The following is a 14,966-nucleotide window of genomic DNA, read 5'->3' as shown; positions in this document are numbered from 1 at the left end:
GATGCAATTTTTCCATATGTCCAACGGTTTGGGAGTTATTGGCCAAAAACGAAAATTTGGAAGAAATTGAAGGGGTACCCCTTGGAAAAATCTCGGAAAAATTGAAAATCTTTTTTTGTTGTTTATTATTAGCAATGTTCTTCCGACGTCTGATTTCTTTTTAAAAAATGCGTTTCTAAAGTGTATAAACTTTTGGGATTGACTGTATAGCCAATACATCCTTAAAAAGAAGACTGGCCCGGTTGAAGGTAACAGTCGACGAGCTACGATTCGAGCAATTTGTCGACTGTAACTCGAGAAGAAACAATAAGGCGTAACGAGATGAAATGACGGCGAACAGGAGAAGGAAAGAGCAGGAAGGCGGAGCGGGCGCGGCATGCAAAAATGATATAATTCGGAGATCGTGGAGACACGGGTTTCGCGTTCGTGCCACGATTGACCGCGCGGCTGAACGAGACGACGGATAATTTATGATGCTCGAGGGGGATCGCGCGGATGAAAACGGTGACGCAATTGCACTCGGGATATTCGCTGCGCGTCGAATATGGGCTAGGGACCAGTTGACTTTGACCCCGCGTGAACTATCCGCTGCCGGTGCACATACGAATTGAATCAGTAAAACAACTGAATATCATTTTTCTTAAAAAATGATCCATACGAATTTTGCACTCGCGGCGAACCATTAACTGAATGCTCACAATTTTCATATAATTTTCTTGGCGATTCATAAAAGTTTATTCACAACGGCTTGCTTTCGAATAATGAATGAAATCTTTGACGCCTGAGATATAATTTTCATACGCGCGGTACGCAGTTTGTCATTTTCGCAATCTCAATAAATCAACGTATCCTCTTATGAGACAGACTGTACATCCGAGCGAGTGCATGAGTTTGCATGCACGCGTCACGGAAGGCGACAGGTAAAACGCCTCGGCGGACGATTAAGTCGCATCTCGTTTCGGCCGCCGTCACGTTAATTCGAAGATGCGTACCGTCATTCACGTTGATTCATGCGGTCTCGCGAAGGAGTGGGTAATTCGGTGATTGATATGTTTGAGGAAAATTTAACCACTGATACATCAAACAGAGTAAATTACATTCGATTGAGTTCATAGCTTCTCTGAATTGAAATATTAAATTATATTTAAATTACCTCTGAGATGAGGACAGTATTTAATTTTTATAAAATAAAACATAGATTAATTACGTAACGCAAGAATGTCTTCTTATTAAAGTTTTGCTCTTCTTAGTAAATTTAATGATCAGTCATTAATTTTTCATAATATACACAGGTCTTTTTATAAAACTATTGAGAACATTGAACTATTTTTTTGCAAACAGGTTGTACATTATAAATTGCTACCAATATGTTACTAATCGAGTCAAATGACCTCGGTTAATGTCGCCTACCTGCAGTTATTAAGCGAAATTATCTCGCCATTAACGCGATATGTTGCACCGCGGCGATTAATTGAAAGCTAATAGCAAGAAGAGAAAATAAAGTTCCCAAGAGAGGAAGAAAATGGAATTCCTCGTGCTTCTATACACGTCGGACATACTTGCAGAAGTAACAAGTGGATTGATAACAGTAATTATAGTTTGCTGCATACCGATAAATACACATAAACGTGCTATTTGACTTCTGTACTTAATACTTAAACCGCGAAGTCCACTCCTGTGTAGCAGAGGAAAAGGCTCGTTGCGAAGTTACGTGATTAAACTTCGCAACTCGGCGCGAGGCCTCTTTCGCATCTACACTTGCGCTCGACATGAATTACAGATCTACCCCTGATCTTGTTCGAGTTACTCGAATCACGCTAGATTTATTATAGGCGTGTACATACGATTAATTATATATTTTTTTAATTACTCCAATATGAAAATAGAGGCTCTAAGTATTTCAGTGTTTAAAACTTGCCAATCGACAAATCTTATTTTTTAAGGAGAAGAAATTTGCCTAAGCAGAAGGGAGCTCTCATTGCGAACGTTAAAAATGTCTGTCTGGCGCAGGAAAGGAAAATTATATGAAATTACATCATCTACTGTAATTTACTTGGTAAGCGGTATACCGGGAAGATCGAACTCAGCCTTGAACGTGTCATTAACTTAAATGTATTGAAAAGATTTTCGCGCTGCGCATCAGCTTGGTGAAACCCTAGGCTTAGCCGAAGATCTCATCGCGAGATGATAACGGATAAGATAAAATTATAAGATCTTGAATAACTCGAGTACAATGTTATATATGATGTTATATAATCCTTTTATTAACATATTTTGCATACCAAGAGATAATGCAATGTTTAACGTTTAAATTAAATGTATTATGGTAGACTGAATCTGAAGCAGGCTCGAGCCGAGATTAAACACACGGCAATAAAGAAACATCGGTTCTAATTTTGCGAGTATGCTTTGCAAATAGCTGGACGTCAGTCCGTAAGATCAAAGTTAATATTTTGACGGTCAGCTATAATAAGCAAAATCTTGGTTGGTCCGAGAGGAGTCTCATAGGTCCAGACAAGAGTTAACGGGAACCACATGTTGCCGGGGTATGTATCTCGCTTGAATAAAGGGAGTGAATACGTCCCGACGGTTTCGATAATTTCGCTCGTGCATTCTTCATTCAAGTCGTCGACAGTGAGAGGAATCGCCCCTCGTTTCGTCGTAGTCATAAATCTCCCGGTGTGAAAACACAAAGGTTTGTTTAGGCACCGAGTCTGATGCATGATCTTCCATTTCCCCTCGGCTAACTAGTATTCAAGAATGAACGCGATCATCGACTCAATGAAGTGCACTTCGCCTAATGCCATGTGCCAAGGAACATTTCCCAATCGAGTAAATCTTCTAAGTGTGTACAAGCGTTAAACGCAGTTTTTCGATTTTTTCGTTATATAATTAAAGTTTCCTTTTATAGTCAATAATTTAGACCGTGTAATTTCCATGCATCCCTTAACTCTGTAATTAGAACGGTAAGGTCGCGTACGGGCATAGGATTTCTGGCTAAATATCTCACAGTGTGCAAAAAGTAATTACAACCGTTACTTTGTAAGTGTCTGGTACGTAGACAGAATTATACAAAATTATATATAACTTGTATGTTGCAACTTGTAATTTTTCCGAGTAAGAACAACGGAATAATTTATACAAACACGGAGCACACGAGCATTAAATTGGTTCTTGCACATCCTGTTTGCGTATGCAAACAAGACTGACGTTCTAAAATAATTCCTTATCATTGTGTTGAACCAAGTACTATTGCTCGTTATCATTATCACATCATCAATATTCATTATGACGATGCTAAATCTGCTAAATCTATCTTTCTGCTAAACAGTTTTGTTTTTATTACTTGTGACGAACGAAATCCGAGCAGAGTTAATCAATTTTTGCGTTGGGAAGGAATGTTAATCATTGACGAGGTATCTGGGACGTTTATTCGCCAGAAAGTGCATAAATCGTGGAAGATATTTCTGATTCGCACCCCTCGCGAGTCTGTAAATACGTCTGGCAAGATAAATCGCATTATTCGAGGGTCAATGCGATCGTTTCAGTAATCACGCGATGCGCAATCAAATCGCCCCTCACTTTCGCAGTATTCCACATTTATCGCTGCCGTAAAGGGAGATGTGCAAACACATCAGGGGTTTTCCTCTTTTCCTTTATTCACTGCGAGAATTAATGAGACGAACGTAAATCTGCCAGTTAAATCTATTCACGAAATTCATTGTCTCCCAGCTATACTTTTCTCAGTTCATACGGAATATAAAAGCTTAGTGTTTCGTTCCATTTGAAAATGGCTACGGTATTTAATCTTCAAGGTAAAAATATACAACTAACTGGGAGGTATTCCAAGTAAAACGACGTTACCATCTATTTTGGTCTTAGCTCTGAAAATTGGTATGTAATTCGACCAAATTGACTCGGCATAGTCGATGATCGCACCGGCGGGTCAGTGAAATGGGACAAACGAAACTACGGCTCTGATCGCTCAATACGCACTTGGCAAGTGCAGATAATTGAAGATTCTGGTCGCCTGTCAGTAAACGAACCACAATGTTTTTAAACCCGCTGTAATTACATCTCGTCCCGGGAGAGATTACGTATCTCGCGTGTATCCTTTTTTCTAATTACACGCTCTGTAAACCTGTTCCATACAAATTTGCATCGTCCGCGAACCGTCCGCAATGTTTCCACCTCGGATAGCGAGGGATTTTTATAATGACGGAAATTTTGCCTTTTAGCTTCGCGGAAAACAGACGTCGGTCACGAGAGTAAATTTCTTTTCTCCTTCCGACGAACAAGAAGAACAACAAGTGTTCGATAGACGCGATCGATCAATCGTTTCCGGATGAAAATATTCTCGGTAAAGAGAAACTCCTTTCCTCCGTCCGTTCTTCGTACTCATGAACGCTCAGAGATCATGACGTCTATACTACTTAAGAATATAATAGATGAAGCTGCAGCAGAAGCAGCTATAAATTTCTGAACAATAGTATAATCATTTTTATGCACGGTGTCCGCGATTCCTTCGGGAATCCCCGACTTTACGACGCTTCCGTTTCTAAAGAACAGTCGTAAAAGTTGGATTCCACCCACGTCCGTTGAACGTTACGACTCAATAACCACGAAGCGCGGCTCGTGCAGCTAATTGACGACACAGAATCATTGCTTCTTATCGAATCGAGCTGCCACCTCTGGTTAACAATCCCATTGGCTTCCAATAATAAATTTCTTTATAGATAGTTTCATCCGCCTTACCTATACTATTTTGGGTAGATCATAATTTAAACTGAGTAGTTCAAAAGTATGCGAAATGCGATAAAACTCGTTGAAAAAGTCAGTAGCGATCACCTCAGAGGAATCATTCGAAAACGATATGAATTAACGTGACAGCGCGTTTTCGGTCTCATAAAGTTTTTTCCATTCGCGCGCAATCTTTGCAGTCGCGAGAAAAGAGGCATCGCCGAGATTTTTCCGAAGCGTATAAACGCAGTGGATAAACGCTGTAATTAGAGCCGATGAAGAGCGCGGCCGCTTCCGCTCGTCTAGAAACGAGTTACCATAAAGCCGGACAGCGAAATCACAGCGCGGCGTAATGCCGGCGAAAACATAATGCTCAGTGTGCGGCCGTCAAGCCCGTCTGCCGCGGCCGGCCGCGCCGGTCCGGCTGGTTCCGCGTTATGCCCGATGCTCATTTACCTTCGCGTCGGGAAGCGTCGTTAATATTTCACCCCGCGTTAGCCCCGTTTCGCGGCCGAACAGAAAATTGCCGGCTAAACGGAGGGGACAGCGAGGCTCGGTGCCTGCCAGGGCCGCGCGCAATTACAATGTGATAATGACGAGTAATTGGACCACGTCACTGATAACGATCGCCGAGTTGCTCGGCCGTTTCCTGGAAACGGGGGAAACTCTGCGACCGGTGTGCCGCGCGTAATAATCGTACCGGGATTTTTTCGACCATTACCCATTCCGCTGCAAATGCGTGCGTTTCTCGGTTAGCTATTAGACCTCGGTTATTGTCTGGCTAATTTCTATGTTCCTGATTACTGCTTTTTAAAGCATTGGCTCACAAGGGAAATTGAAAGGTTGATGCGCTCGAATTATTTTAGATTTTACCACGGGGACGTAACGACGTGAATATGACGCGTATAATACTTAAACGCGAGAACCAAAAGATCTTGTAAATCTAATGTGATTGGCAATAACTAACTTTCTTTTAATATCTCGTTTCAGCGTGAGTACACGGACGACTGCGTGTTCAACGAGACCCTCGAGCAGCACAACTACAACACGTACAGTTCTGCGAAATGGTCCACGGCGAAGAAGACACTTTACTTAGGGTTGAATCGCCGTGGCCAGCCGAGGAGGGTACAGGCCAAGGGTCACAACCTCGGCCGACTATCCGCCTACGCCAGGGTGTTGACCCAGGTAGCACCTCTGGACCGGGTGGAGGCACTTCAGAGGCGACTGCTCGGTGCCAAACATAACGTCCGTCATCGACACAACAGTCATCGCGGCGATCTGCTGCAACAGTCGCTCTGTCCCACTCTTCCGGCGCAAGAAAAGGACGGCAGAGACAAGTTCAGGTGTCGCAAGCGTAAGAAACGAAAGAAGAGGAAGCGGAAGTGCAGACCGGGCGAGAAGCCAGGTCCGCAGTGCCAAACGACCGAGGACGGCAACGGTGGGCCACTGGTTCCCGTTGGAAACGAAGGTCCGGGTACGAACGGGACGTCCCCTGAGTCGAAGAGATCCTGCGAAGGCGCGGCGAGCGAGGAGGCTTGCCGAAGAGAGGCTCTTTCGGTCCCGTCTAAGAAACGGAAGCTACGGGTCGAGGAGGAGGCCGCGGGGGGCGATGGAACGTCCGCAGCTGGCCGCAGGAATGTCACCGCGAGCAGCAGCAACGGTAAGAGCAAAGCACCAGCGTCAAACGCAAAAAAAGTAAACGCCGCTGGCAGCATGAGTCAAAGTAAAAAGCCTAATTTGACGGATGGGAAGAAGAGAAGGAAGAAGGAGCCGTCAGCGAGGAGGAACCCGGCAGCGGTACCTCTGCCCCGGAAGAGGTTCACGCCTGGCCGAGTGGACAACACGTCTGCGGTGCCCACGGCAACCTCCGTACCGACCTCCGGAACGTCCTCCTCTTCTTGGTGGTATCCTGGTGCGTCAACCGTCCCTTCAGGGAGAGGAGGCTCGCCTAGGCGCAGGACCAAACCGTCTTCCTCCCCAAAGAGCGTGCCCCTTGGCTCGAACACGGGCCCTCGCAGAGTAGGCAAATCGTTTGGCAGAAATCGTACGAGGACGATAGGCCGAGTCGCTGGCGCGCACGAGACGACCACGACCGCCGTCGTGCTCGATCGAACCTCGGTCCAGTCGGTGACCGTTAAAGTTCCTGAAACCGTTTCCGAACGATCCTACCAAGACTCTAGTACCCTCTCCGTTGAATTACCGAAAATCGAGGAAGAGGGCCTGTCGAGTACGTTATCCGAATCCCTGTCCGTCGACGAAGACTCGTCCTCGACTTTTTCGATCGAACACGCGATCACCACGATCGATCCGACGTTCGCCGCCTCGACCGAAGCCGGCGCCGCGACGGCGACCACTCTTAGGTTGGTCGAGGAGGAGAACAGGTCGGTGGAGAACGTCGACGACACCGACGATAGCGAAATGTTCGACACGCCGGATACCACGCTGTCGACCACCCCGGGGATACCGATCGAGAGACTGGCTATGTGAGGCGTGCACACGTTCGCCTCCGGGCTCGGTCGCCTCCCACGGGAATCATTGTAAACTTGTACATAGCGATTACGTTACGACACGATCAACAGCATACGCATACTTCACGTACGACGATTGCGTGCGCATGAAGCATTCGCCGCGGTGTTTCGACTAGCGGAAGATGAGACGCGGTCTTTGACTATTTCTAGGATGTCTCATAAAATTGTAAACCTTGAAAACGATTCTGTTCCTTTTTTAAACACGAGTCATGAATGTACGCCGCGTTAGCTTATACTAAAGAGTCTATCTTATCGCCACCGGCCTTTGTGTCCGTTCCACTGCACGCCGCAGGGGAGACACCTTGTACATTGCATCGACGAAACGATTTGTCCTAATTAGCGCGGCGAGCGACTCGGAGTAAGAAAGAAAAGTAATGATAGCAATATCGGAGAGCGAGGAGCAGGAGAAACGAGACAATACGCGATATCTGACCAGAGGGATGGAACATTTGCAACAACGCTAGCGTTCGACGAACAACGACCGAGACACCGCTGAGAGAGGATAAAGGTAATGTGTATCACGTAATATAAAACGTAGAAAATCTAGAGAACTAAGGAGACGATTAGATCTAGAAGCTTGCGACTAGGAATTGCGCGATCAATTTATCACGGACACGACACGAATGAATACGTTGTTAACGATTTCTCGCGGTGATTTGTCGCGCGAGACAAATTAGACGATCCTTTCGCGTCGTCGGAGAACGATTCGAGTGTCATGTTCCTGTTCTTCTTAGAATAAAAGAAAATTGGCTCCTGATAAGTACGTAACGATATTCGTACACGTGGACGATGTTCATTGGAATCATTAGACTGCCTGTTGCGAATAATAGGAAAGCGTGTGTATTTAAATGAGAGCAATAATAGTGTAGAGGAATGATTCGAACATCACAGAGTGAGGAATAATTTTGTATGGTTCTAAAGAGAATTTTTAAGTATTAAATTATACTGAGAAAGAGAAAAGTATTAAACTGTTATAGAGATATTTGATAAAGTTAACGTTTAAGATGAATAATTAATGTATTCTAACAAGGGCAACACCCGAGAGCCAAAAATTTGTAACTCGCGATCGATAGGCTTACGAGAACGATTACAAATTATGCGAACGAGATTTATACGTTTACGAATGATAAAGATGTTTAGTTTTACATCGTTCGGAAAGAGAATCTTGGTATATGATTAAAAATAATATATTATCTATTAAAATGGTATGTACGCTAGAGTCGTTTTAAAAATATTGTGTTCATTTTCTTTTTGTAATTTAACTTCCACGAGAGAGATAGATAACGCCCAAAGAGTGGTTTGTAAATTATTTATTGCTCGTTCTAAGCAGAGATTACGGAAAATTGAGGACGATCCTAAATATTGGTAGGTACAAACCTCGCAACGTATGAAACTTCGTGCTAATCGAATGGCAATAATGGAGAAGTATTTTTGTGCATTTTCCTAGGAGACACTGCCTTTTTCGTATACTTAAATGTAGTGAAGAATAAAATCTAAATGAGCTTACACGTATGTATAGGCGATCAGATAGTTTGCAATTTGTAAAAGTGTTCGTTGCTTAGAATTTGATCGCCCTGGTTGACTATTTGATACCGCGACGAGAGATAGGAAGTAATTTTAAAAAGAGAAGTCGGGAGAGAGAGAGAGAGAGAGAGAGAGAGAGAGAGAACTGGAAGTGATTCTGTATCGTGTCCAACGTCTCCTTAAATCTCGATTAAGGATTTTTGAATGCGTCCACCAGAAATATCTTGACCTCGCTACGAAACTTTGTAGTTCATTTACCTATTAATCTAGTAGTATATTTATTAAAGATTTATTTATTAAACAGTTGACTCCGTGTACATAGATCTACGATCATTACTCATCAATCATGCGCATCGATCATGTGTTCTTCGTATGTTGCGTCTATCCTTCGGCACGAGAATTCGTCAAAAACAGCGAGCCCCTTACTTTATTAATTTTCCAAAATGTTCCTACATTTATAAATCGAATAATCGTCGTGTGAAATTTCTTTTATTGATGTATAAGACCCTTCCTACTGTTTTTTCTTTTAAATAAAACAGAGTCAAAGGGTTTGGAAGTGCTTAACCCAATGTCTTATCTGGAACAAATGAAATTTCCTTCTTGACCTAGGTGCTCCGCGCTTATCAGCTAGGGAACATTTTTCCCAAGTGTCGCAACGGTTACGCAACCTATCTAATAATAGTCACTGGCAAAGTCCGGCCATTGCTTCCGGCGGAACTGAAATTGGACCGCTTTGCTCGTAACGAATAAAACCACTTTAATTCCCATTTCCAGATGATAACATGCAGTACGTTTCAGCTTCCCTAAATTGCCAGGGAAAATGCTTCCGTACTAGCTTCCATCAAAATGCGAAACACATTCTGTTCCCAATTTTCTCTTTAAAGAAAAATGAATCCTATTCTACGAGCTTTCCCGTATTAACGAAAAAATGTAAAGATAAACCTGTTCGGTTTTTTCGTAGAATTTAGGATGTTCTTAAAGCGATCGATTTTTCACCACGTCCATACACACATTGCTGTACGTGTAACACAAACTTAAAAGAAGACTAAGCAATCACGTAAATAAAGTGGAACGCTGATATTTTTGGCGAGTTCCGTGCCGCCGCAATTGTAATAAAGTATGCGTGTATTTTGGCGAATGAGACGACGAGCAGTACGTCGGGATTAGAGGTAAAAAGACAATTTGTAGTAAACGATGTTGTAAGCGCGCATGGACTGTACGAGTCCGTTAAACGAGAGACAATAAAAAAAGAAAGCGACGTTTGTTTAAAAAAAAAAATACGATGCGATCTATGTTCCGATGGTAGAGGCAAGCGAATTATCCCCTGAGAGAGCGATTTCGTTTCTGTGCACGTCATTCGAAAAAGAGACCAATAAAAGAATCAAGCGATGCGAGTGTGTTTACACATACATTGTAATCGTATAGAAAATCGCAATAAAGGAAAGCAAACGGAAAACAATCGATACCCGTACCGATGTATTATTTCATTGTGCTCGTATAACGTATCATATTCGACACGCCTAATCGGGCAGAAATTAATTAACAAAACCTAATTAGAACAAAAAGAAAGGAAATGGTATACGTAAACGAAAGTACTATTATCGTAAGTTAAATTATATTGGAAAAATAAATTCGGAGATGAATTTTGTATGCGTTATGGCGTTAATTTTTACCGTCGGTAGCAGCAGTTTTTTGGTCATAGTCATGGAACTCTCGGAGCGATTTTATTTTGTGTATTCTAAGCTTAAGGAGGGAGATAATTAAATTAAGTTCATCTATTAATTATACGAGAACTGAGCGGTTGTAGTCAAACAGAGAATCAGTATTTGACGTTTCGCTGCACGTATGTATTCCGGAAGTTGCGCGAGGAACAAGGATAGGAACGAGAGAGCAATCACAAGCACGGAGACGAATGTTCCAGCGATCCATTTTTTTCAGAACATCTCCACGAAGAATTGGTCCGTCGCCGCATCGCCAATTTCACGCTGTACGTATTTAATTCACACAGAGACTGAAACCGCTAAGTTTATACGAAGAGAAAATAAAGAGCAAATTTAATTGTTAAGATTAAAAATCCGTGGTAGACGTAAAAGACAATGAGATAAACAAGTTAAAACCTATTTAATCACTCGTTATCAACGTAACCGTGTGATGACCATTAAGAAAATCTCCTTTTCCACTGTTGTCCCGTTTCCCATTGTTTTCGAGAGCGACGGGAGAAGAACTGAGAATAAGAGAGCAGACCACGAGATCGTTCCTGTTTGTGCCTCTGATTCGTGGAAATAATTTCGTGAAAAATAGAGAAAAATGAACTTTTAAAATCGTGTCGTTCCCCTGTCCTCTCTCTCGTTCCTTCGACGCAGAATCCTAGCACACCGTCGCCATATAATTTTTAGAAATAATAAAGAAGATATTATTGAGTATAATACGATCTAGTTATTTACTTCAATACATCCTCTCTTCAGTGGCTGAGACAATTAATTTCATCTAAATTGCCTACTTTAAATAGAAATTACGATTCCTCTACTTAACAGGTAAGTCAATTGTTTTTTTTTTAGGATGTAAGAATAATTCCACTAGGTTGAGTGCAGCAGTTGCAAGTTTCCAGACAACGCGAAATTAAATTGGAGACTCTTAAATGCTGAGCTGTCGGAATAGCACCAATTAGTCGACTTTTATAATATACAATCCCACAACAGACAGGAGAGGCTGATTAGACAGTAATTGCAAGACCATTACCCGGTTAATTGATGGTTTCCATAGTATAACAAAACGAGTTTCGTTGAAAGAGAAGACACTTATATTTGCATTGAAGAAGAAAAAAATATGATAAAATGAAGAAGAGAAGGGATAGAGTAAGACATAAAAGAAAATGCGAGTAGACGTCGCAGTCAATTATTAGTCTTTGTAACGCAGTGAACCTACTGTTCTTTCTTATACTGCGACGATGCCTCGAACTTGCATTCAGAACCATTTTACAATCATACTAACTAAATTCCTATCGTATCAGTTGAACGAAATTTAGAAAAGTCAATATTTTTTTAATTGATAGGTAATTGAAGCATGAATCTGAGATTGAATCACGTTTTTTAAATAATGCATTACCCATATATATGGGAGATGAAAGGACAAGCTGATCGAGCCGCTGATTATCAGTTCCGATCAAATTAAAGCAGACATCGGCTTATTGGATCAATACGCTTGAATAACCTGCGCCTACTCGGTACACGGATGGTTTTCCGATCAAGTTATTAACGGGCACTGAATGCCCGCACGGGTGTCATTACTGTCAGTTTTATTGTATTTTCTAAAATACATTAGAAAGATATCTATCGCCGATGGCGTTGTCGGAATTATTGGTGTCACCGTCGCGATCGCGAGAGAAGGGTACCACCCGGATGAACACCTTCCTCGTAACGAAGACGAAGTCGGCGGTTCTTACTCGCTTGTTTTAGACATCATCCGCTGGCTAGCCAGGTCGGGTTCAATTATTCAAATAAGCGTAGATCAGAGAGACGATAGCCCTGGCGGATGCGCGACTGGGAGCTGCTCCGCTCGAGGAAGCCAAGTGCCGCGGGTGCAACCCGTAATTCCTAACTAGACGACTTTCCTTCGAACCGACGCAAGATCATCCGTCTCTTTCTTTCTGCGCGATTAAAGGACTATTAATACGCAGGCAGCTGCGGCACGGAGCGAAATGAACTTTTCCCCGGCCGGAAAACCGAGGCGACCCTAACTGAACGACGTTAAGTTCCTCGGAAGAACGAGCCGACTCAAAGGCGAAGTGACGGGGGAATAATTACGTTCCTGCGTAAACGCGGATTAACGAGACGACTGTCCTTTACTGTTTCAGCCGCGGTGACCTGGAAAGAATTAAGTACCGCGACGGTGGTGGCAGAAACAGCGGCAAGATACAGTGAGGTTGCTCTCTTTTCTGGTTGATCGACGGCCCTGAAGAACGATCACGCTTACGAACCGGGGAGGTAATGACAACTTCCTTTTTTCTCGTTCTGTTGCAGCCACGGAGACCTGCATGCGCCGAGCTATCGTCCTTTTTTCGCGAACGTGCCAGCAGCGGCAGGTATGCGGAGCGCAGCCGACGAACGCTCGGAGAATCCGTAGATTTCCTTCTTTTCTGAATGTCAGCTCGCACTAAGAATCGCAGGGACAGTGAGATAAATGGATGCCTCCAATTAGTAATCGATGTTTATAAACTTTTTGTTCTACCGATTTAATTAATTCGCAAGCCTCGGCTATTATTTTGTTGCTTCTATTTGATTGAAAAATGTTTACAATTATGATAGCAGGTGATGTCGTTTCGAGAACCGGTTACTCGTTCTTAAATATTAACAGGTTGCAACGCGGAATTACTTAATATTTACTTGCAAATATTTTCTTCGCAGTACAGACAAATATCAAGGCATTGGGTAGAATATTAAATATCCTGTAAAGGTGAAAATCAGATTATTCGTTTGTAAATGTAAAAATAATAAACGTATTGAACTTATTTGAACTGAGCAAATTGAAAATTATTTTAGATTGCAGGCAGTTATCTTTCCACAGAATCAACGTGCGAAATTACTCTCAAAATAAAGTTCATTTGGTATGCCGCGAATGTGCGAAAATGCTCGATAAATCATATGAAAAATTATAAACACACGAGCCGAGTTTGTAATGTCCCTCGGGGTAGCTGAAGCCGATAGCTCATTGCAAAATTATTATGAATTCTCAGCTGCGCCGGTATGATGCATCGCCGTGCCGCCATCAGCATATAAATAAGATTGATGTAACTATACTATTAATTGCTGACATTAATTACCACAATCACTTTAACTGACACGTATAAACGATTGACATTAATTTCAGTACTGAGACTAAAAATCGTATGGTGGCAAGGAGCGAGTATTTAAATCCATTTATAAGCTTATAAAATCGTTTCATTAAAATTCGCTGAGTTGAAAATAGGTAGGATATACCATAGAATTATACAGCTATTCCAACTGGATATATAATTTTCATTATCTTTGCATTAAGTGGAAACGAATCACGCTGAAGCACAGTAGTGAATGAGCAAATAGACTTATCAAAAAGCTAAGAAGTTTCAGCTTCGGGTAAGCTCTATTTCTTATCAGAGACGTATCAAAAGGCATATTCATCTCCGGCGAATAAAGCGACTACTCTCCCATCAGAAATCCTCTCCCATAATACTCGCGCTCATCTTTCATAGATCCAGTCGTTAAACAGAAGGAATAAAAGCCGAGATCGTGCCGGAGTCTCGAGTCGGTCTCAATTACAACCGAACCGTTCCGCGTTTTCACCAACAAGAAAGGGGAAAGATTGCAGAAGATCGTCTCGGGCGCTCCTTTCCAGCGGCAGGGTGCATTTATAAATAATGCGACCAGGAGGAAGAAAGCAGGTAGTCCCGGTTAATAAACGTCAGACGCGACTGCTGGCAGGATAACCAGTAGCAAGAATGTTCGCGCATTAACCCGCAACAATTTTAGCTGTCGTGAACGGCACTACTCGCCGTTGCGTCACACGGTGGCCTGGTGTGTCGTGGGTGAAGACCGTTTCGTTACATAACGCCCTTCGAACGCTGCGTTTAGTTTATCCGCGGTGCTATTCTCGTCGCACTAATTTCACCGGTCACCGTACCACGTATTTTCTTATTTTCCGTATAAACGATTGAAAAGCGAATTTATAGGAGAATTCACGCATCCCCAAAATTCTCCTGAATTATGTATCAGCACTGTATCATTATTATTCTGACTCTAAACCAGTTAATTGATGCCAGTACGATCTTTTATTTAGTTTCCATGATAATTTCGTCTATTCCCTCGGAATCCAATAAAACTACCCAGCTCATCCTAAATAGAATAACGGAATAATGAATTCTGTGGACGATACAAGTTACATCTTCGAAGTAATCTTCATGAGATTACAAAAAACACGCTGATCATCAAAACACTTTCGGCTATAACTCTAAATCTCTAAGAAATGAATTACAAGGAAGTAAAAATGCGGTCGATAGAATCCATAAAGGTACCAAATAGATCGAAATTTTTAATGATTTAACTAATTTTAAATCGCGAAGAATGTTGAATTCGTAGCACGCGCGGAAGGTTTGCCGAAGAGGCACATATACAGCGCTTGCGCGTATTCCTGTCATCTGCA

The 14,966-nt window shown here is 42.4% G+C and overlaps 1 protein-coding gene across 7 annotated transcripts in view; it reads left to right on the top strand.

Moving 5' to 3' along the window:
- LOC108628914 (uncharacterized) overlaps positions 1-10,255 on the top strand; it is a 146,720-nt gene extending 136,465 nt beyond the window's left edge. For 6 of the 7 annotated variants that reach the window (XM_026816880.1, XM_026816882.1, XM_026816879.1 and 3 more), the window contains one exon: positions 5,731-10,255. In XM_026816880.1, coding sequence (XP_026672681.1) covers positions 5,731-7,227 — 1,497 coding nt within the window. In that variant the 3' untranslated portion in view covers positions 7,228-10,255. The remainder of the gene's footprint in view (positions 1-5,730) is intronic. The other variant, XM_026816885.1, reaches the window with a different exon arrangement.
- Positions 10,256-14,966: the final 4,711 nt, after the last annotated feature.

Source organism: Ceratina calcarata, unplaced genomic scaffold (assembly GCF_001652005.2).
Source record: "Ceratina calcarata isolate Rehan_Ccalc_2016 unplaced genomic scaffold, ASM165200v1 scaffold551.2, whole genome shotgun sequence".
Lineage (NCBI taxonomy): Eukaryota > Metazoa > Arthropoda > Insecta > Hymenoptera > Apidae > Ceratina > Ceratina calcarata.
This window is presented reverse-complemented; position numbering and strand designations above follow the sequence as displayed.